This window comes from Cololabis saira, chromosome 10 (genome assembly GCF_033807715.1).
Source record: "Cololabis saira isolate AMF1-May2022 chromosome 10, fColSai1.1, whole genome shotgun sequence".
Classification (NCBI taxonomy): domain Eukaryota; kingdom Metazoa; phylum Chordata; class Actinopteri; order Beloniformes; family Belonidae; genus Cololabis; species Cololabis saira.
This window is the reverse complement of record NC_084596.1, coordinates 39551903-39576351: the sequence shown is the minus strand read 5'-3', so window position 1 is coordinate 39576351 and position 24449 is coordinate 39551903. Positions and strand designations below refer to the sequence as shown.

General features: G+C 42.2%; 1 protein-coding gene across 1 annotated transcript in view; it reads left to right on the top strand.

Annotated features, from left to right (window-relative positions):
• The window catches only part of ephb3a (eph receptor B3a), a 73594-nt gene that overhangs the window by 31764 nt on the left and 17381 nt on the right, over positions 1–24449 (top strand). The window contains exons 5-11 of the mRNA XM_061732880.1: positions 5823–6158; positions 7564–7688; positions 10799–10955; positions 11896–12004; positions 12288–12340; positions 17368–17490; positions 18040–18287. Of these exons, the coding sequence (XP_061588864.1) occupies positions 5823–6158; positions 7564–7688; positions 10799–10955; positions 11896–12004; positions 12288–12340; positions 17368–17490; positions 18040–18287 (1151 nt within the window). The remainder of the gene's footprint in view (positions 1–5822; positions 6159–7563; positions 7689–10798; positions 10956–11895; positions 12005–12287; positions 12341–17367; positions 17491–18039; positions 18288–24449) is intronic.

Genomic DNA, 24449 nt, shown 5'->3' with positions numbered 1-24449 from the left:
GCTCCAGCTGACTTTTCAGCAGCACAGAGACAGACAAACAAACAAAAAAGCGTCGCCACTTGAAGCTTCTTTCACTCATTTTTTAACTTGATATCGAACACAAGCCACAGACCCAGCAGCACATCTATCATCTCCTCCAGGTTCTACATCTTTAGTGTTGTCTTCTCCGTTTAGATCACACTATCAAATACGTCACAGCAGCTTCACTCCAACCCCCTACTTCTGATCTGGGTATTGAAAAGAAACGAGGGCAAGGCGAGTCGAGGCGGGCTGAGTAGGTACTAGTATAAAAGTGCCATATATTGGCCCTTTTCCACTAGTATCTACTCACCTCGCTTCTACCCGCCACGGCCCCGTCTTGCGCTTTTCCACTAGGGGCTGAGGCGGGTAGAGCCGCGCCAAGCTGATACTATTTCTGTAACCATTCTAGCGAGGTTTTATCCGGGCTGAGCCGGGACTATTTCTGACGTCATCACCCTCAGTGCCTCTGATTGGTCGGACGTTTGAATCAGGAAGCGGGAGTCAGCGCGAGAGCGACTCGCAGCTCACGGCGATTTTATTATAAAGCGCAAACGTCTGTTTCATGATCCAACTCTGAGGTGCAGATGTTCATAAACCTGGTGGCTGAGGAGAGAATTAAAAAAGGGATGTAGAAGGACTGTTTTACTCTCAGCCGCTCCCGGCTCCAGCTGATTTCTGATCAGCGCCGACATGAACAAAGTGGTTGCGCAATCGAGTACATCACAGCAGCTTCACCACAACCTGCCCACTTCTCACCTGGCTGTGGAAAAACAAACGGGGACAAAACGGGTGGAGCCGCGCCGAGCCGTTTCGGGCTGAGTAGGTACTAGTGTAAAAGCTCCATATGTGGCACTCTGCTAGACTGGTGACCTGTCCATGAGCTGGGATAGGCTCCAGCAGACCCCCGTGACCCTGCAAAGGATATAGCGGGAATGGAAGATGGATGGACAGGTTGCTGTTCCCGACCTGGGTGGTTGGTCCTGTCCAACGAGGACAGGCCCAGGGAGCGTCCCTCCAGATCTGGAGCAGATCTGGAGCAGATCTGCTCCTCTGACCGGCAGCGCCGCGCCCCCGGGGCATCTCGCCATGTTACACGACACACAACTGTCTCCTCCGGCTCCTGGTGGCAGGAACACCACAGACCCTGACACTGAGCACAGCACACAGACAGACGAGCAGGGACACCAGCAGCACCTACACACACACACACACACACACACACACACACACACACACACACACACACACACACACACACACACACACACACACACACACACACACACACACACACACACACACGCGGGGGCTGACAGCTCGGTCTGGGCGGCCGCCGGAGCTCGTGTCAGCAGCCGGGGCTTTGTGTTTGAGGCTCAGCCAGTCAATGGGAGGCAGCTTGGTCTCAGCGTGTGTTTTAGGAGGGAGTCCAATTAGAGGAGCTGCTACTCTGTGAACTCCGTCTGCCTAATTAGAGGAGAGCGAGCGAGCGAAGGCGAGCTCAGAGCGAGCCGGACGAGGAGCTGAACCCTTTAGACGGCCAGTGTTGCCCATCAGCCGCTGATAGCCCGGGAGCCGTCCCTCCTCCCCCTTTCCCTCCACTGTACGTCAGGTGCAGCTCAGAGCAGAGCGTTAATAGGATGCTTTCGTCTGTGGTCATCACTGTCCTGATTTCAAACACTCCTCACTAACTGCTCGGCGCAACACGCCACAACACGCTCGTTTTGGATTAGCTTGACTCGCTTCAGAAGTTTTGCATGATTTTCTATCATGGCCAGATTAACGACGTTACCACGGTGACGGAAGGCGCGGCAGCGTTCTGTCCCGTGTTTGACGAGCTTTACTCACCACATCAGCCACCTTTTCATGTTTTTCAGCTATTACTTTGTGCACTGGTCTGTCTGGCTGTGGGAGGAGTGGGGATGTGGGATCTGGACCCAGCAGGAGAGGGCTCATCCAGACCAATCAGTCAGCTACAGGTCCACATGCCAGGCCTCGTGTGTCCTGGTATTGGGAGTTAGATCTTGAGCTGGTTTGAGCCTTGTTTGGTTCGGTACCATGGTTGGGTCTAATGGCGCTTTTCCACTAGTTCCTACTCAGCCCGACTCGCCTCACCTCGGTTTGGCACCTTTCCAGTTTCCACTAGGGGTCTACCGTGCAGAGTAGATACTTTTCTGTATCTATTCTGCCGAGGTTCTAAGCGGCTGAGTCGGCTGTATCTGACATCATCACACTACAGACCACCGATTGGTCGGGGGGTTGGAGTCAGACGTCTGATGCATTTTATTCTACCAGCAACGGCAGCAGAAGTCTGTTTCATGATCCAACTCTGAGGTGCAGATGTTCATAAACCTGGTGCTGAGGAGAGAATTAAAAAGGGATCTAGACGGGGGATAAGGAATGACCAGATCCACCAGGAGCTCGAAACTAACAAAAATGAAAAAGCATCTCCGCTTGAAGCTTCTCTCACTCTCATTTTTTAACTTGATATCAAACACAAGTCACAGACCCAGCAGCACATCTATCATCTCCTCCAGGTTCTACATCTTTAGTGTTGTCTTCTTCGTCTAAGTCCTGGTTTGCTTTCCCTGGGGAGGAGCTTGGGGCGAGTCTATGGGCAGAAATATGTGCCACTAGAAACTGAATTTGAATCATTTCTATTTGAATTTGAATTGCTCAACTTGAATAATTGCATTAAAAAACTGAATCTGAATCACATAATTTGAATTTGTATTGTTTAATTTGAATCATTGCATTAAAAAACTGAATCTGAATCACATAATTTGAATTTGTATTGTTTAATTTGAATCATTGCATTGAAAAACTGAATCTACATTCCGAAAAACTGAATCTACATTCAGCTCTCACAATTCAATTTCAATTCTACTGTGCCAGACATCCGGGGCTTCTGGAGGAACAGCAATCGAGTGCAGATACAAAGAACTCGGGTATCAGTCACGTGACGTTTTTTGTTGTCAGCGCCATCTGGAGGACTGACCGGGGACATTCCAGCCCCCGGGTCTCGCACTCAGCAGCACGCCGATTTCTCCCAGTGGCCAGCCGCGGTACTGCAACAAAAAATCCCATGTGGCCCAGAAAGCTTTTTTCCCATAGACCGCAATAGTAAAAGAGAAGCCTCTAAAACTGTTCACAGGAACCTCCAGCTGTAATCACCGGCAATTACTAATCTTTGTATTCTATATTTTTAAGTAATTAATTTAATTACGTATTAAGTATTTAATATATATATATATGTATATGTTATTATATTACATCACTCTATATGATAATTATTTATTTGTTTATTTATTTATTTTCAAATTATATATTCTTAAACTATTTATCTATTTTCATTATATTATTTACTCACAACACACACACACACACACACACACACACACACACACCATCACCACCACCTCAGTGCGTGATTCAGTATGTGTGTGGTTTAGAAGAGGACATTTTTGTTATTATTGTATGTACAATTGTATATTGTATTTTATTGTTATTAATATTAAACATATTTGGCTCCAAGAAGGCTGTAGAATCATTTTGGGAGGTACATTTTAGCACATTTCATTGTAGCTATGGATTTAAAGCTCATTAAAAGTCGTCTTGTTTCTATCAGGGCGGGGATGTTGTGAGTGGAGCATTCCAACCGATACCCCAGAAAATCTCCCTTTTTTTCACAGCCCAATGTTGGCAGGTATGGATAAAGTCCATGACTTAAAAATATAGAATACAAAGATTAGTAAATGCCGGTGATTACAGCTGGAGGTTCCTGTGAACAGTTTTAGAGGCTTCTCTTTTACTATTGCGGTCTATGGGAAAAAAGCTTTCTGGGCCACATGGGATTTTTTGTTGCAGTACCGCGGCTGGCCACTGGGAGAAATCGGCGTGCTGCTGAGTGCGAGACCCGGGGGCTGGAATGTCCCCGGTCGGTCCTCCAGATGGCGCTGACAACAAAAAACGTCACGTGACTGATACCCGAGTTCTTTGTATCTGCACTCGATTGCTGTTCCTCCAGAAGACCCGGATGTCTGGCACAGTAGAATTGAAATTGAATTTCAAGAACTGAATTTGAGTTGTGAGAGCTGAATGTAGATTCAGTTTTTCGGAATGTAGATTCAGTTTTTCAATGCAATGATTCAAATTAAACAATACAAATTCAAATTATGTGATTCAGATTCAGTTTTTTAATGCAATTATTCAAGTTGAGCAATTAAAATTCAAATATAAATGATTCAGATTCAGTTTCTAGTGGCACATATTTCTGCCCATACGAGTCCACGAGGCTCCAGGGCAGATCCGTGCATGCTGGACAGCTGATCCAGGTTCTGTGTGTGTGTTTATGTTTGGACCATTTTTATTTGTCCTTACTGTAGATTCTACAGTGTAGAATAAGATATCAACAGTTTCCATCTGTCCAGGGTCACGATCCTGGCCTTTACGTCCTTATAGCCAGACGTCTTCTATTGTTCAGGTGGAAACACGCTCTCCTTCTCACAACAGCTGGCTCAAGGAGCTCTTAGCTTCTATTAAACTCCAAAAGATCAGGTTCTCACTTTCAAGCTCCGGCAAAGCCTTTGACACAATCTGGCAGCCCTTCATAGATTATTTAAACAGAACTACCATTCAAATAACTGAAAAGGAAATAATTAGTCTGTTTGTGTGTTTGCTGTTGCTGTGTTTTTCTTTAGTTTTTTATATAAGTTCCTCAGTTTCACCTTTGTCCTTATTTCTCTTATTTTATTTCTCATTTCATTTAGCTGCCTATCTATTCATTATTTCTTGTGCTTGTCTGTTTATGTTTTATTTCCGACTTGGGTAGAGTGGGTGGGTAGGGAGGGTTGACGGATAATACAGAGTTTCTAGAAGCCTAGAAGCTTATGTTCCTATCCTTGTAGCACCTACTACTCAACAACTACCAACAGAAACGCCTGGTCACTTTGAATTGTTTACTACGGAAGAGTATTAGGGCCAGGCAGGAGGAAAAAAAAAAAAAACATTTTAGAGGAGGAAGATTTTTTTCTTTATGCACTTCGAGGAAAAAAGTCGAAATGTCAAGAAAAAAGTCGAAATGTCGAAAAAAAAGTCGAAATATTGAGAAAAAGTCGAAATGTCGAGAGAAAAGTCGAAATGTCGAGAGAAAAGTCGAAATTTTGAGAAAAAAGTCGAAATGTCGAGAAAAAAGTCGAAATGTCGAGAAAAAAGTCGAAATGTCGAGAAAAAAAGTTGAAATGTTGAGAAAAAAAGTCGAAATGTCGAGAAAAAAAGTCGAAATGTCGAGAAAAAAAGTCGAAATGTCGAGAAAAAAAGTCGAAATGTCGAGAAAAAAAGTCGAAATGTCGAGAAAAAAGTTGAAATGTCGAGAAAAAAGTTGAAATGTTGAGAAAAAAAGACGAAATTTTGAGAAAAAAAGTCGAAATGTCGAGAAAAATGTTGAAGTACAATATCAAGAAAAAAGTCAAAATTTCGTGAATAAAGTGAAAATGTGAAAAGGCAATATTTTGACTTTATTCATGAAATCTTAACTTTATTCTTGAAATTGTATTTCAACATTAATCTCGGCATTTCGACTTTTCGCAAAGTGCACAATAAAAACAAATCTTCCCCTCTCAAATTTTCTCCTGCATGGCCCTAATACTCTTCCGTAGTTTACTGACTATGTAAACTAAAAAAAAAAAAAGATTTGTAAAAAAAAAAAAAAAAATGTCTGATAAGATTGTTTAGAGTCTGTCTTTCCCCGTTATGGAGGAGCTTCCTCCTGCTGACCTCTGTAACCCCTCCCTGTGTTCCTGCAGCGATCCCCTCAGCGCCACGCAACGTCATATCCAGCGTGAACGAGACCTCCCTGTCCCTGGAGTGGGACGAGCCGGAGGACTCGGGCGGCCGGAGCGACCTGGCCTACAGCGTGGTGTGTAAGAAGTGCCTGCGCGACAGCAGCCCGTGCACGCGCTGCAACGAGAACGTGGACATCGCGCCGCGGCGGGTGGGGCTGCAGCAGCGGAAGGTGGTGGTGAGGAACCTGCAGGCGCACACCCGCTACAGCTTCGAGGTGCAGGCCGTCAACGGGGTCTCGGGGAAAAACCCCAGCACCCCCAGCTACTCCACGGTCAACATCACCACCAACCAGGCCGGTTAGTAACCGTCCGCCCCAGCGTGCAGCTCCGATCAATACCAATCACCATTACGGTGAGACGGCCCGTTAGTGGCTCCTACTTCCACTCAATGTCATTGAGTTGCTAAATGAGGTTTTAGTATCCAAAGAGGCTCTAACGCAGAGAGCGGTCACGACTGGAGAATCAGAGGGACCAACGCTGAGAAAAAGACACACGAAAGGAGGAAAAATCCCCCGTCGTCAGCAGACGGCTCCTTCTCACAGGCCCACATCATTTCAGCATCGCTGCTTCACACGTGCAGTTTCCTCATCAAGCACTCTGCCGAGCACCTGTCAGGCTGCAGTTAGCTCCCACATAATCCCCCGCACTGCAGTTTATGATCGGCAGAGTCCCTTTCAGGCCTCACGGATCAATGCATCGCAGAGCGAGTGCAGGTGAATCATTTACTGCTTTTCTTGGACTATTCAGGGCAGAGTCTTCTTCTCTCTGCCGTAGACTCGCGGCTGGACAGGGATCAGTCGTTCTGATTAGGCCTGGGTTGAAAAAAATCGATTTTTTTTCCGATTCTAAATTGATTCTCATATGAATTCCTAAAGATCAATTTGTATGTCTTTTTTTTTTCTTCAGCATTACATTTTTCTATCAAACAATGAACATGGCGTCGAAGAGTAGCTGCAGCGTTAACAATACAATAACTCTTGGTATTTTTTAGTTTTTGCCCAAAAAAGGAATGTTTTGTTGGACACGAGAATAACTAGTGCCATGTTTTTGCCTTTAAATATGTTTAAAAGTATGAGTTTTCAGTTATAATTGCATAAATTGTCTATATTTCATTACTTTATATATTTTCTTGGGGTTACGTTAGCATAAAATGCAAAAAACCAAATGATCAAAGATTAAAAACCGAAAAACACAGAAGATGGAAAAAATTTAAACTGAATGTGGGAAAAAATAAAACCGATTTCATACGGCCTCTGTTTGCTGCCCTGGATCTGTTTGATAATTCTGCCACACGATGTTTCTGAAAGCAGTTATATCAGCATTCTGGGAGCTGATTGGTCCTTACAGCATCATTAGCTGCAATACTTGCTGTTTAATCCTAATATAATACTAGTATTAACTAGTACTAGTCATATAATTCATGCAACAGCTCAAAAAACAGTTTTAATAACATTAAACCAAATCAATATCGGATCAAATCGTGATAATCGATTCTGAATCTTAAAATTCGAAATCGAATCGATTCTCGACATTTGAATTGATCCCCAACCCTAGTTCTGATATTTGGTCCAACATCACATGAAGAAATGATGGCAGCTTGTTAAGAAAAAAAGAGAAAATGGTGGATCTTGTCAGCTGCAACGGTCCGCTAAACCCCGGTACGTGTATGATAATGAAGTGTGTTTCTGATGTCCACCTGCAGCACCTTCAGCTGTGCCCACTGTTCATCTGATGCGCTCCACCTCCGACGCGCTCAGCCTGTCCTGGCTGCCTCCCGAGAACCCCAACGGGGTCATCCTCGACTACGAGATCAAGTACCAGGAGAGAGTAAGTGCTGATTTCTTTCATGCTGCATGCCTTCGTGGTTCTGAACGTGTACCGCTCCCTCCTCGCGCAGAGTTTCAGTTTAATGAATATAGATTTGATTGTTGCAGAGTACAGGCTGGTCCAACTGGTCATGCAATTACTGAATCAGCTCCCTTGGAAAGCACCGCAGGCACAATATGACCATTTAAACTTTGAGATGCTCAGGCCGTCGACTTGTTAAGGCTCCACTCGGGCCAACTGTTGTCCTCCTTGTTCTATTTGGCTCTAACGAAGCACGAGCTTTTCTAAACCTGCTACAAAGGACGTAATAAATATTTCATTTTTATTAGCCCATCATTTAAACCTCCGATTCAGAGTCATTTGCATGCTTTTGATCCGTTTTGCTGGATGACTTCACGTGCACAGAAGCAGAATTCAAGTTCCACTTTTCCCTGAATAACCCACATTAAAAAAAAGACAGTTATCCCAGTGTAAAAGAAATATGAATACATCTGTACTATAAAATTTCCAAGCTTTTTTTGCTGAACAATCATTCATTCATTCAATATTGATCAGGCTGAATGTCAAACTGGGAGGTGATTTCTTGTAAACCAGCACTAAAACGGCCTCTGTGGACTCACTTGGAGGAGATTTAAGTCAAACTGGATTTCTTTTTTTATTTTCTAAGAATGCAGGAGAAGAGCAGAATAATAACGTTATGGTTTACTAGGGGTGTAACAATATATCGTGCCACGAAATTTTGCGATACAAAAACGTCACAATACGTGTCGTGGAGGTGACAAAGTGTATCGCGATATTGGGTTATTAATATTAATCTATTGTGTTGATTAGAAACGACCGCGCCTCGACCCGCGGAGCAAAATCTTACTCCGCTCAGAAGAAACTAGTCCCGTTTTGCGGTCCTGTTTTGAGCTCTGAACTTTTACTTATGTAAGGCTGGTGTAGAGTTAAGCCTTACCTTATTAAATTAAACCTTTTTGGGGTCGTGAGTAGGATAAAAACGGGGACAACTTCTGCGTGAGTTCCAGTGTACTTTAATGTCCGCTCAACAGTGTAGGATTTTAGAACATCAACACAGCACCTAGTGCCGTACTGTGGCGTATCACTCCGCCCAATCTAAAACAGACTAATCACTACAGATAAACTGACTAGTGTCATTATAGTCCCTGATTTACACCAGAATATAAAGAATATATTTATAAAATAATGAACCCTGAGTTACCAAAATAACCTTAACAAAAATAAATCTCCTCTTACACTTATAAGGTGAGCATGAATCAATCTTTTTTATGATGTAAAATTGTATGTATTTATTTACTTTTATTTATTTATTTAATTTTAGTTGTTAAATTTCTGGAAAAGAAAAAAGTCAAATCATACATGAGAGAAACTATTCAGTTTGTGGCTAAATATTTGTACTTGTATGAAACTGAAGATGCATAATGCAAACCTGACATTTACTTTTAGTTCAGTTTGTGGAAAATGGTTGGCCTGGCTTTCTCTTTAAAACTTAAACAGTTATAAAGCATTACAAACTGTAACAATAGGGCAAACGCACAGCATTGTTTTGTATCTTTTGTCTTTCAAATAAAAGACCATTTTTTCCAGTCATATGTTCCTCATTCAAGGTTGTTAAAAAAATACTGCTATAATATCGTATCGTTATCGTGACCTCAATATCGTGTATCGTACCGTATCGTGAGATTAGTGTATCGTTACACCCCTATGGTTTACCGACATTCACTAGCAGTTACCTTTCATTTCTAGCTGCTTCGTTAACATTTACTAGCCATTAGCTTTTGTTTGCATTTATCAACATAACATTAATCAGCAAAACCTGTAGGTTTATATCCCCCCTCACCAGTGGCCTTCAGCTGGGAACTGACCCGCAAACGCTCCCCTGATATGCTTAACAGGCTACCGTAAACAAAAAAATAAAACCTCAAGCGACAATTCTGGTATAATGGTAGTGACTAGAAAGAACCGCCTCGGCAGAGCCAGAAGAGCTGATCTCGCCGGCTCCTGAAGTATCACGGGGTAATTTCATGCAATATTAAAGGAGGCTGCAGAAGCGAGGCCACAGATTCTCTTTGAAAAGAGCCGGTCGTGTCGTCCAACGATCAGGAGCAGCCTCTCCGTTTGGAGGGGCAGCTGTTGTTTCTTATTTTTATATGTAACTGAAGACTAAAGAGATGGATTCCTACTGCATGTAAGTTAGTGACTAGTTGGTCGTTAGTAAGTGATAATAGGACACTGCTGCAACCAGCGTGGGCTGTAATGACGCATCGCATCTAGGCCTGTGTTGAAAAAATCGATTATCTGATTCTAAATCGATTCTCATATTAATTCCTAAAAATCGATTCGTATGTCTAAAGATCGATTTCTTTTTTTTCATTATTACATTTTTGCCCGGTGAACTTTAATCTCAGTAGTCACATCATTTAATTCACACATGCGCTGTTGAGCTGTTGCAATGTCTTTCTTTTTTTGCACTTTAAATACTTTAAATTAAATAAATATTGAGAGGAATATTTGAGTTGTTTATTTCTTAGTCTTTTTGCCTTTAAATCTGTTTAAAAGTATGAAAACATTAAAGTTTTCAGTTATCATTGCTTTATATACTTTCTTGGGGTTAAATTTGCATAAAATGCTAAAAACCAAATTCTCAAAAATTAAAAACAGAAAATGGAAACAATAGAAACGTAATGTGTTAAACCAAAAATTAAACCAATCTCATTCGTCCTCTGTTTCCTCCCTGGATCTGTTTGATAATTCTGCCCCACGATGTTTCTGAAAGCAGTTCTATCAGCATTCTGGGAGCTGATTGGTCCTTACAGCATCATTAGCTGCAATACTTGCTGTTGAATCTCAATATAATACTAGTATTAATATGTTGCATAACTACAGTCATATAATTCATGCAACAGCTCAAAAAACTGTTTTAATAACACTAACCCAAATCAATATCGGAATTGAATCGAATCGAATCTTGATAATCGATTCTGAACCTTAAGAATCGGAATGGAATCATTCTTGACATTTGCATGGATCCCCAGCCCTAGCATCAGTAGCATAGAACCTGCCGTGATAAGCTGCGTGTGTTGTTGCAGGGCCAGCCCATGTCCCACACGGTGACGTCGCAGCACAGCTCTGCCCGGGTGGAGGGCCTGAGGGCGGACACGCCCTACGTGGTGCAGGTCCGGGCGCGCACCGTGGCCGGATACGGCCGCTACAGCAACCCCATCGACTTCAGCACCAGCCTGCACAGTGAGTACGGACTGACATTTTTGCCCGGTGAACTTTAATCCCAGTATTCACGTCATTTAATTCACACATGCACGTGGTGTGAAACTATCAAACAATGAACATGGCGTCGAAGAGCAGCTGCAGCGTTAACAATACAATAACTCTTGGTATTGTTTTGTTTTTGCCCAATAAAGGAATGTTTTGTTGGACACGAGAATAACTAGTGCCATGTTTTTGCCTTTAAATATGTTTAAAAGTATGAAAACATTAAAGTTTTCAGTTATAGTTGCATACATTGTCTATACTTCATTACTTTATATACTTTATTGGGGTTACATTTGCATAAAATGCTAAAAACCAAATGATCAAAAATGAAAAACACAAAAAACGGAAAAAATTAAAACTGAATGTGGAAGCAGTTATATCAGCATTCTGGGAGCTGATTGGTCCTTACAGCATCATTAGCTGCAATACTTGCTGTTGAATCTCAATATAATACTAGTATTAATATACTAGTCATATAATTAATGCAACAGCTCAAAAAACAGTTTTAATAACACTAACCCAAATCAATATCGGATCAAATCTTGATAATCGATTCTGAATCTTAAGAATCGGAATCGATTCTTGACATTTAAATTGATCCCCAGCCCTAGTTCTGATATTTGGGCCAAAGTCACCAACATCACATGAAGAAATTGTGGCAGCTTGTTAAGAAAAAAAGATAAAATCATGGATCTTGTCAGCTGAAACGGTCCACGGCCTGCACAGTAAGTACGGACAGACCTGACTCTGCAGCTTTGCTCTTGATGAGCTGCTGCCGTACTCCTCCTAATGACAGTTCAGGCCTAATAGTTTTTATGGCCACCTTAATTAGTGGCCATTACACATGCAGCACCATCCGCCCTTTAATCTCCCCGCCGTTATTTATTCATTTGTGTCCGTGTACCGCGCGGCCCAGGTGACCCCCAGAAGTCGGTGCAGGACCAGCTTCCTCTCATCATCGGCTCGGCGTCGGCGGGTCTGGTGGTCATCGTTGCCCTGGTGGTTATCGCCATCGTCTGCCTCAAGTAAGTGTCCGATTCTTATCACCGTCCGACCAAAGCTACATGTTTCACTGCGCTAATTAGACTTAAAAAAAAAAAAAAAGGAGCTCATTAAATTTTGAGATGATTTCAAAGCATGTGTACTTCTCTTCTCTTTAAGTACTTTAGCTCGGAACAGAGCCGCTCTTCCAGGCCCCTGCGTTTCCATCTGATGCCGGAGATAGTCATTAGGTTGATTTGCTGTACCTGGGAAGGGCCGGCATTGATTACATGAATGTGACTTTGTTCATGTGCTGCTTGTTTACAGGAAGCAGCGCAGCGGGTCAGAGCTGGAGTACACGGAGAAGCTGCAGCAGTACAGTGAGTTTGTGTGTTCGGCCGGAGATCTGCCTCCTCCCTGCTCTCGCGGTCATGCCGGTACAGTTAATCCACTGATTTTGGTCAATTATCCAATCACCTGCTTAGGCCCAGGCAAACTTCTCCCCGGCTCAGAGGAAGTCAGACCGCACTGACCGAAGTGAGTTCAAAAAGGATAAAGTAGATTCATGTGCAGCAGAAAAATAATCCAATATAGCAGCAGAGGCAGCGATCCACACTCTGAGCTGGTATGTTCTTATGTTGTTGCAGTAACTTCTTTTCTGTGGTCTTCACCTTTAAGGAATGTGAAGTCTGAGCCTTTTTTAACAGCTAATTTAAATTTAAACTAAATGGGGCATCTATGATGAGCTTTGACGGGCCGTGTCGTTGGAGTCGTTCAGACCTGGAGATGGTTTTAGTGGGTGGAGTCAGACAGTCGACTCCACCCTCATCTGGGTCTGTGATGTCACAGTCTCTGGCCAACCGTAATGGCTCAGTGAAGGACATATTCTTAGACAAAGGTTTCCCAAAGCAACGAGGCAAGAGGGTGTAATATTGGGGTTTTCACTGGTTTTCACTTCAGACGCCCTGGTATGCTCCCTGGACAAAAGGTCAGCACGTAAACACTAGGGATGGGCGGTATGGACTAAAAAATGTATCACGATAATTTCTGGCATTTATCCTGATAACGATAAAAATGATGATAAAAAAATACCAATTCAACTCCACCTTTGTAACTATAAATCTATCTCATCATCTTTCTATCTTTCTATCTATCTTTCTATCTATCTTTCTATCTATCTTTCTTTCTTTCTTTCTTTCTTTCTTTCTTTCTTTCTTTCTTTCTTTCTTTCTCTCTTTCTTTCTCTCGTTCTTTCTTTCTTTCTTTCTTTCTTTCTTTCTTTCTCTCTTTCTTTCTATCTTTCTTTCTCTCGTTCTTTCTTTCTTTCTTTCTCTCTTTCTTTCTCTCGTTCTTTCTTTCTTTCTTTCTCTCGTTCTTTCTTTCTTTCTTTCTTTCTCTCGTTCTTTCTTTCTTTCTTTCTTTCTCTCTTTCTTTCTCTCGTTCTTTCTTTCTTTCTTTCTTTCTTTCTCTCTTTCTCTCGTTCTTTCTCTCGTTCTTTCTTTCTTTCTCTCGTTCTTTCTTTCTTTCTCTCGTTCTTTCTCTCGTTCTTTCTTTCTCTCGTTCTTTCTTTCTTTCTTTCTTTCTTTCTTTCTTTCAGGCTCATTTCTTTCTTTCTTTCTTTCTCTCTTTCTTTCTCTCGTTCGTTCGTTCTTTCTTTCTCTCTTTCTTTCTTTCTCTCGTTCGTTCTTTCTTTCTTTCTTTCTTTCTTTCTTTCTTTCTTTCTTTCTTTCTCTCGTTCTTTCTTTCTTTCTTTCTTTCAGGCTCATTTCTTTCTTTCTTTCTCTCTTTCTTTCTCTCGTTCGTTCGTTCTTTCTTTCTTTCTTTCTTTCTTTCTTTCTTTCTTTCTCTCGTTCGTTCTTTCTTTCTTTCTTTCTTTCTTTCAGGCTCCTTTCTTCCTTCCTTCCTTCCTTCCTTCCTTCCTTCCTTCCTTCCTTCCTTCCTTCCTTCCTTCCTTCCTTCCTTCCTCCCTAGTAAACACCTTATATTTAGTTTTTTATACCTATACCAGTACTAAACTATAAAAACTATCCAGCTTGTCCAGCTTTTGTGGTCAGTAAAGATGATCATCAGTCTCCACTGTGACTGGTTTATGTTTCCTAATCTGTCCTGGCAGTTAAAGGCTCAATAAATAACACCTAACAGAGTTCATGTGTCTCTGTTAGGTGTAATGTAATCATTTATTGTTGCTGTATATGTGCAAAAAACCCCAAAACAATGGACATATGATCAGCAGCAGATATCAATAATGGAGCCAGCGTCTACAGACACGCTGGGTTGTAATTATGTGTTGCTGATCTGATGTCAGCTGAGTGTGAAGATGCACCGCTGAGGGGGGGGGCTGCAGGGCAGCGTGCTGAGTCAAAGACCCACATCAGAGTATAAATATCCTCCATGTTCATGGCCATGTGACCTCACATCCTGTTGTGCTGCTGTGCCGCAGGAGTGGGACACACAAAAAGGGGGGAGGGGGGTCAAAAGTTACATGTCTGACCTGCTGCTTTGAATAAAGAAATGAAGATGTGGTTGGAAAAGTGTAATGTAGGTGGTTCATAAACGTCCAGAACAAGGACATGGTTTAGGGCAGGGCTGGGCAATCCTGGCCCTCCAGGGCCGGGGTCCTGCATGTTTAGATGTTTCCCTGCTTCACTGCATGATATAAGTGTCTTGTATCATGCAGTGAAGCTGATGACGATGATTCATTAGAATCGGGTCTGTTATGGCACTTTTCCACTAGTACCTACTCGGCTCGACTCAACTCGGCCTGGTTTCTTTTCCATAACAATTCAGCACCTGGAGCAGAAGTAAGAGGTTGGAGTGAAGCTGCTGTGACGTATTTGATTGTGTGATCTAAACGGAGAAGACAACAACACTAAAGATGTAGAACCTGGAGGAGATGATTTTTTTTTTTTTATTATTTCGTTTATTTCGGCATGTTTATATAGACACATTTCATCTCCAGAACATTATACATTGCATACTCAGCACATGACGAAAAGGGTACGGGAGAAGCTGACGCTTATCAAAGTCCCGCCCCGTTCTATGTAAGATTTATGATCACATCAACAACAGAATTCAGTAAGATACATAGTTTACCACATAGCAATTAGTCTAATTTCATCTTTCACAGTCCAGATAGCATGTATGTTTGTACACGTGTCCAGTCCACTCATCCTGATCACCGTTCCTGTGATTTACTACTGTGTCCACTGTTCAGTTATTTTTATGTCCAAGCCTCTTTTTGCATGCAATCCACTTTGCAATGGAGGTGCGTGTGTCAATGCAGATTTTGATTAGTCGCCGTCCTCTGGCTCTCTAGCCGCCTTTGCCCCCTCCGCTCGTACTGACTTCATCTCCTCCCGAGCTTTGGACACCTCCGACCATACATAGAGCTCAATGTCACACACACACATTTTATAGTGACTTTGTTTTGTTTCCATGTTTTGTTTCCATGCCAGGTGTTCCAGTGCTGAATTTCCCACATTGCCATTGTTTTGTACACATAGCCAGACATTGCCTTCCTGTACCTAGGTTTGATAATCCTTCAATAACAGTTTCTTTAACCCATGTTTGAAAACAGTTACATTTCTTGCCAACTTTAATTCATTGTTTAGGCTATTCCACATTTTCACACCAGCTACTGACAAACTATGGCTTCCCATCGTTGTCCTTATCTTTTTCTGTTGAAACTGCAGCAAGCTGCGCATGCTGTGAGGACCTTGACTAAGAGTGAACAATTTCTGAACATTTACTGGTAATGCCGCCTGTGTTGCTTTGTAAATTGTTTGTAGCATCTGAAAATGAAGTATCTCTCTCAGTTTTAGATATTTCGTCTTTATGAACAGTTCGTTCGTATGTGCCCTGGCTGGGACAGAATGAATGATGCGAAGCGCTTTTTTTTGCAATTTAAATATTGGTTCTGTAATGCCCTTGTAAGTGAAACCCCAATTTTCTACACAGTACCTCATATGTGGGACTATTAGTGCCGAATATATGGTCTTAAGCGAGTTTAAATTGAGAGATTTCTGCAATTTCCACAGAATAGACACACTCCTTGCCATCTTATTTTGAATTATTTTTACATGTGGTCGCCATGTCAAGAGGTCATCCACTAATATACCCAGAACCTTATGTTCCCTCACTCTTTCTATATTGTATCCATTAACTTGCAAGTTTATGCTTTTCTTTACATTATTTCTCCCAAATAACATGAATTTGGTCTTTGCCAGATTTAGTGATAATTTATTTATATTAAACCATGTATTTAGTTTTGTCATTTCTCTGTTAATCGCTTTTTCCAGTATATTCAAGTCGTTTCCTGAGCAGAAAATATTTGTATCATCAGCAAATAAAATAAGTTTTAATACATCAGATGTTTTGATTATGTCATTGATATATAGAGTAAATAGCTTAGGGCCTAAGACTGACCCCTGTGGGACCCCACAGACGACATCCAGGCATGTAGACGTATTTGTTCCCATCTGGACATATTGGACTCTACCAGATAGATAGCTTTTGATCCATCTTAAAGCTGTATCTCTGATACCGTAATCATATAATTTTTCAATCAAAATATCGTGATTTATAGTGTCAAAAGCTTTTTTGAGGTCAATAAAGATGCCTACTATATATAATTTGTGGTCAAGCGCATCTTTAATCAGTTCTAAGGACTCTGTGAGGGCAAGTGCTGTCGAATGTTGCTTTCTGAATCCGTATGATAGATGTGCTGCTGGGTCTGTGGCTTGTGTTCCATATCAAGTTAAAAAATGAGAGTGAGAGAAACTTCAAGCGTAGACGCTTTTTAATTTTTTTAGTTTGTCTCTGCGCTGCTGAAAAGTCAGCTGGAGCCGTGAGCAGCTATGAAGTGACAGAGCTCCTGGTAGATCTGGTCGTTCCTTATCATCCGTCTAGATCCCTTTTTAATTCTCTCCTCAGCACCAGGTTTATGAACATCTGACCCTCAGAGTTGGATCATCAAACAGACTTTTGCTGCCATTGCCTGTTGAATAAAATGAACAAGAATCTGTCAGAGTCTCTTTCTCTGATTTCCTCCTCCTGACTCAGACGTCTGACTCCAACCCCCCGACCAATCGGTGGCCTGTAGTGTGATGATGTCAGATACAGCCGACTCAGCCGCTTAGAACCTCGGCAGAATAGTTACAGAAAAAGTATCTACTCGGCACGTTAGACCCCTAGTGGAAAAGAACCAAACCGAGTGGAGACGAGTTGGGCTGAGTAGGTACTAGTGGAAAAGCGCCTTTTAAAGTAGAGAAAACTGTAAAACATGCAGGACTCCGGCCCTTGAGGACCAGGATTGCCCCCCTCTAATTTGGGATGTTCACGGACTAAAGTGACGATCGGTTTTGGGTTGATCATGTTTTTGTGACGTGTTTTCCACCGGCTGTCTCAGTTTCTCCAGGTGTCAAAGTGTACATCGACCCTTTCACCTACGAGGACCCCAACGACGCCATCCACGAGTTCGCCAAGGAGATAGACATCTCCTGCGTGAAGATAGAAGAAGTCATCGGTGCAGGTAAAGGGCAGGGGGACGGAGCTCCGCTGGGGTTTATGGGTGGTGTATGTGACCGGGGGGGTGGTGTCACGCTCCGGGAGGGGTATGTGAGGGTCCTCCCCCCCTCAGTTCTCTCTCTCTTCAGCAGCATGTTGTTCTGACTCGACCTGCTCGCTCAACTGTCCGCTCTTCCCGTCTTCTCTCTCTCTCTCTCCCTCGTAAACACATCTGGACTCAGGCACCGAGTGCAGAACCCCCAAGTTCCTCGCCCGCCCCCTCTGTCCTTGCTCCACCCCCAGGCTGCACATGAAGTCGATACCAGACACCCCCCCCCTCCCCAACATGTTTGACCTCTGACCCCCCCGTCATTCTTCTCTAGATCCGTCCCACAGTCAGAGCCCTCAACTCTCTCAGATCAGCTCCTTCACTCCCGAATCTGACCAGTAATGCTCCCTCTCCCCGCACCCCCTCACCCCTCCCTTCCTTCCACCCCTCCTCCTCTTTCCTCTCCTCATTCCCCCACTCCCACACCCACACCCCCCTCCCTGCCACCTTGTTGTCTCGCTCCAGGGGAGTTTGGCGAGGTGTGCCGCGGCCGCCTCAAGCAGCCGGGCCGCAGGGAGATGGTGGTGGCCATCAAGACGCTGAAGGCGGGCTACACGGAGCGGCAGCGCCGCGACTTCCTGGGCGAGGCCTCCATCATGGGCCAGTTCGACCACCCCAATGTCATCCGGCTGGAGGGCGTGCTGACGCGCAGCTGCCCCGTCCTCATCATCACCGAGTTCATGGAGAACGGCGCGCTGGACTCCTTCCTCCGGGTAGGTGGGGCGGGCCGGCCGGGGGGGGCGGGGGGGGGTGGACGGGTCTGTGTACTTCGCGGCCATCCGTTTTTTGTTTTGAAATGACAAAATAAAAATAGAGAAATGATCCAAAATAATCTGTTTCCCATCTTTTGTTTTGATAATAAAAAACGGAAAACGGATCGTTATCCATTATCCGTTATCCAATTTCATTGATGTGTTTGAAAATCGAAATTGGGAATTAAAACAGCGAGTGGAAAACTCTTTTCTCTATTTCCTATTCGTTTCCAACGGGGGGGGCAGTATGTTAGAGTTCAGTACATGTTATTGATTGGACGCTGCAGCTGAACGGACTGTCACAACATCACTGCAGTTTCATGACGGAGTGAAGACAGATTACAGATTAAACTCATGTTTCACTCCCAGGTTTCATATTGGATTTATTTTCTGTTTCAACATTAAAAAAATCTAAAACTGTTAATTTTCAATCTGATGAACAAAAGAACCAGATACAACTTTTTTCATTTATTGTGCAATCCCCCCATTTGTCCAATCCTTGTTTTCAGTATCCTTGGAAAAGAAAAGGAAAGAGTTTTACACTCGCTGTTTTAATTCCCAATTTCGATTTTCAAACACATCAATGAAATCGGATAACGGATAACAGATAATGGATAACGATACGTTTTCCGTTTTCCGTTTTTATTATCAAAACAAAAGATGGGAAACGGATTATTTTGGATTATTTCTCTAATTTTATTTTGTCATTTCAAAACAAAAAACGGATGGCCGCGAAGTACACGGACCAGGGCGGCGGGGGGCGGGCCGTCCGGGGGGAACAGGGGGGACGGTGGGGCCGGCGGGGCGGCAGCACCTGTGACAGAGGAGATTACTCTCTGTTTGGATCAAAGCTGTGATGAACACAGACATCCAGCCACAATACCTTGGGGTTATTGGAACGCTTTACTCCGTGAAACACCCCCAGGCGCTCCCTGAGTGGTGCAGATTAAATGTGCAGCGCAGCGCCTGCAGTCAGGAGGCGAGGTGTCTCTGCCTGACATGACTGACTGATGCTGACAGCCGCTCAACCGCACAAGCTCCAGGTGGAAAACACGCACACGCGCAAGTGTATTAGAGTCCTGGTTTATGCACCGAACAGATTAACGATCAGAGTCTTTGGTTCGGACCACACAACCTTAACGAATTAGCGAACAAGGGCGGGATGAGGGAGGAGGTGTCAGGCTGCATTCACGGGTTCATGGGAGTCACTTACAGCCCAGTTCCTGGGCGGTACACGTCGTTTACCTTCACTACAGCTGGAGTTTGTCCTGCAGGGCTGCGTCGCTGTGAGGAAGTGAACCCAGTGATTGAACTAGAACTCTGCTGAACGAGTTAATAGCAATGTTTTAGTTAACACAATGTTTTGGTATCGTTGTCTGGGCTGGAGGAGAGCTGGGATGTGGACCAGTTTGGACCAGGAAGTCTTTCCTTTTAAGTCCCATATACCATCCCTCCATCCATCCATCTATCATCCATCCATCCATCCATCCATCCATCCATCCATCTATCATCCATCCATCCCTCCATCCATCTATCATCCATCTATCATCCATCCATCCATCCATCCGTCTATCATCCATCCATCCCTCCAACCATCCCTCCATCCATCTATCATCCATCCATCCATCCATCTATCATCCATCCATCCATCCATCCATCCCTCCATCCATCCATCCATCCATCCATCCATCCATCCATCCATCCATCCATCCATCTATCATCCATCTATCATCCATCTATCATCCATCCATCCATCCATCCATCCATCCATCTATCCGTTTGAACTAAGATCACAGTGAAAGTAATTAGAAAGCTGTTAAACAAAACATTAGGGGTCTTTTTAATTTAAATGTATCATAAACACTTTAAATGAAAAACAATTTCTGTAAATATATTAAAAAGATTAGGCATAGAGAAGTATGTGTTTTGTTAAAACTAAATTTAAGGTCAATGTTGTAGGATAAAGACTAATATAGCCAATTATCAGTTTTATCCCATTAATTCCCAATAATTGGGCTTTAGATATTTAATCTAAAGTGGTGGGAAACAGTATTTGTCTCATTTCAAAGAGCAGGAATTCAAGTTATTAGTAATGACAGTAATTGCAGCTCCACTGTGCTATACTTCTACACACTGAACTATTCACATGATAAAACTTAAACACAGCCTGATTCATCAATATTATTTCTTATTTTTTCATTTGTTGTGTATAATTTTGGTACATTACTGACTTGTTTTACCCAAATATAACTTCTCTATGCCTAATATTTTTTAATATATTTACAGAAATAGTTTTTCATTTAAAGTGTTTATGATAAATGTAAATTAAAAAGACCCCTAATGTTTTCTTGAACAGCTTTCTAATTAATATGTTTTTCTCTCTGCAAGCAGTTGGCAATTTTATTTACTTTTTTAGAATTTTTTAAAAGTTTTATTAATTCCTTTCATTGTTTGGACCCTTGGGGTTGCAGACATCTCATAAAGGAATATATCAAGTGTGTGACATCAGGCATCGAGGAATAAAGCAAGCTCACAGAAAAACCTGAATACATTATAACTAAATGAGATCATTCAGGTCTGCGTCGCTGATTAATGATATTATAAAATACTGTATTATCAATCTAAATATTTCAGCAGACCATAATCGATATCCCCTTTTTCTTGCTGCTTGAAGAAAATGAATAATCCTGCACTGACAATTGTTAATAGATGGATCAATCAGCCTCTCAGCAGCGGTTGATGAAGATGCTGAAAGATTACAGGTGTGTGGAGTCGTCGTTCTGCACGACTCACACACCGGCGTTGTGACGGTGAAACAAACACAACCTGCAGCAGATGGACAGTTCCCCAGGAAGCAGCAACCATCCATCTGCTGGAATCAATGATTTTACTTTGTAATTAGTTTTCAGGATCTTACCTGGCGGGACAGATCGGACCCACATCGCCACAGATGCCTCAGCGGTCTGAGAACGATCCACAGGAGCCAAAGGGCGGCAACAAAAAACCTGCCTTTGCTTAGCGCTAGGACCAATCAGAGTGACGGAAAGGAGTCAGCGGACGAAGTCACGCTGATGGAGCTGAACGATCGCCGCCTTTCTTTCAACATAATCAACCTAAAAAAAATACATCCATCATCACCAGCTGGAAAAGGAAAAGAAAAAAGGAGTCCCCTGAACTTCAGCCAGATAATGGTGTTCAGATGACTCCCTGAATAGCTGACTTCAGTGTGGAACTAGGGCTGGGCGATATGGACCAAAAGTCATATCTCGATATTTTCTAGCTGAATGGCGATACTCGATATATATCAATATTTTTTCTGTGCTATAATTGGGGTTTCCCCCAAAGCATTATAGCATAGCATCTCTGTTAGCTTCATTTTTTCAGTTTTAATACAAAGCCACGTGACAAATGTCACACAGGCACCTTTTATTAACAGAGGTCTGCACAATATAGAAATTGTATAAAACAAATGAAATAAAAATAAACTGCCTGCATATATAGAATAAAAATGCTTCTTGAATAAAATAAAACAAATATCCCTTTCCTGCATAACAATTAAATTAAAATACACTGTGCAATGAATACAATGTAGACAGTAACAGGCAGACGTTTCCACTGACGTTGACAGTTGTGCAAATAACAAAACATTTGTGCAAATCTCAAATAAGACATGTAAACAGATATTTCATCTCTTTGAGCAAATCTCAAATAATTACAATAAGTCAACTACTGTACATTTTACAGATTTTGTGCCAGGAAAACTAACCTGTCAACACTGTCAGGTTTCAGCACACAAAGGTACTTTTTTGCCAGCGCGAGGGGTCAGCGTTGATGTTCAGTCAATTTGTCACAAAATAAGCTCTATTGATATAAACGATATTGTCTCGTACCATATCACGTTTGAAAATATATGGATATTAGGGCTGTCAAACGATTAATTTTTTTAATCGCAATTAATCGCAGAATTTCAAAAGTTAATCGCGATTAATCGCATTTTGAATTGCATGTTTAAAATTCTGTTATTTCGCATTTCAAGGCAGTTTTAAGCCCATAATGTAAATCATTTCTTACCATTGTGTCTTAATTGGGAATCAAATGAACACAAAGAAAGAATTTCCTTTTTGACCTTTTGTATTTTCTTTCAAAAAAGTGCCATGTAGACCAACTTAAAACACTGTCTACTTCAAATACAGTTTTTCAAATTAAACAAAGTGCTGCACATAATTATTTTGGTCTGGTGCTCAGAGGAGCCCCTGGATATGTGACTTGGGGCTCCAAAAACGCGGTGACCCGTCTCGCCGGATCGATAAAAGAGGGATGCAGGAATAAGTTATAGGAAAACGATATTTATTCACTTATAAAGATGAATGGCTCAATATGGTCCTTTACAAAGTTAATTTATTTCAATAATTCAACTAGAATATGGTGTAACAGTTAATTTATTTCAATAATTCAACTAGAATATGGTTTAAAAGTTAATTTATTTCAATAATTCAACTAGAATATGGTGTAAAAGTTAATTTATTTCAATAATTCAACTAGAATATGGTGTAAAAGTTAATCTATTTCAATAATTCAACTTAAAAGGTGAAACTAATATAGATATATAGTCTTATTACATTCAAAGCAAGATATGTTGAACCTTTATTTGTTATAATTTTGATGATGGAATTGTTTATTGATTTCATAAAATATTCTCTAATTTATTTTTTATTTGGGGTTTTCATAAACTTTGAGCCATAATCAGAGCAGCGTCTTGCTGGTGCAGAAACTGCTGCACGCAGTGACGGACGCTGGCTGATTTATGGTTCCGCGTTGCACCAACGCAGAGCTTACGGGGTAGGATACGCGGGAGCGCGAACGTACGGTGCGCGTCGCCGCGTAACATCATGCAGCCACTTCTCGGCGAACACACGTTTTCTGTTTCTATCCACGGGTAGTGGTTCAGTTTGGCGTCTCTTTGTAGTTGGTGGTGGTGGAAGTTTACTTTAGGAAACAGCAAACATGGCACTACCTTATATAATACATCCATGGGCGCTACAGAGGAGTCTTCTTCTTCTTGAGGTTTATTGGCGGTTGGCATCCAGTTTTTTCCGGTGCATTACCGCCCTCTTCTGGATCATTACAGAAGAGTCGACTACGGGTGAGTAGAAGGGACAAAAAGGTTTGCGATTAAAATGCGATTAAAAAAAAATAACGCATTATGGATTGCATTAATCTAATCGCGATTAACGCGTTAACGCTGACAGCCCTAATGGATATATATTAAAATCTCGATATATGGCCCAGCCCTGTGTGGAAGCAGTGGGGACCAGCAGCCTGGTATCAGCAGTAAATGAGACGGCCCTCGTAGCTTCCTGATTAATGAAGCCTCAAGCTTGACGCTCTGGAAAACCTCCACTGGATCCTCTTGATTAAGTTCAATTGTTTACTTCACAAATAAACAACGGTACAAACATAATCCAAGATAAGAAAATAAAAAAGAGAGCTAGACAGAGTGAGAGGTCAAAAAACTCCATGCTGCCCTGACTGAATGCCCCCCCACACAGATCCTTACGTAACGTATCCTCACACATAATACTATTTCAAGTGCAGTCAATCCAACTATTATTTTCCTATTGTAAATGCAAATACAGTAATCCCCCGCTATAACGCGGTTCACCTTTCACGTCTCGCTGCTTCATGGATTTACATTGTGCATCGTGTTCTGCATTCTGATTGGCTAAATAGTCTCCCCGCTTCTTCACTTCCTGTGTCAATAACGTTGGTTGCTTAGCAACAGTGCTGAGAACGACCAATGAGCTTCAGCAGCAGCTCAAGAACAGGACCTTTGATGAATCGTTCATTACAGTCTCAGATATAATCCATGGTGGCATGTCTGTTTATAAGAATCTTTTTGCCCAGAAGAAAAAAGAGCAACAACAACGACCCATAACTATTTTCTTCTCTGGAAAAAACACACCTGCACCGCGGCTTTAGAAGAAAAAGACGCTACAGAGCGAGTCAGGATGCAGCAGCATCAGAAGAGCAGGGAAATACACGCCAGTCACAATTTGTCCTGCTGTACTTATTGTATTTTTTTTCATAATCATTTTTCATTTTCTCCCGTTCAAATCTAATGAA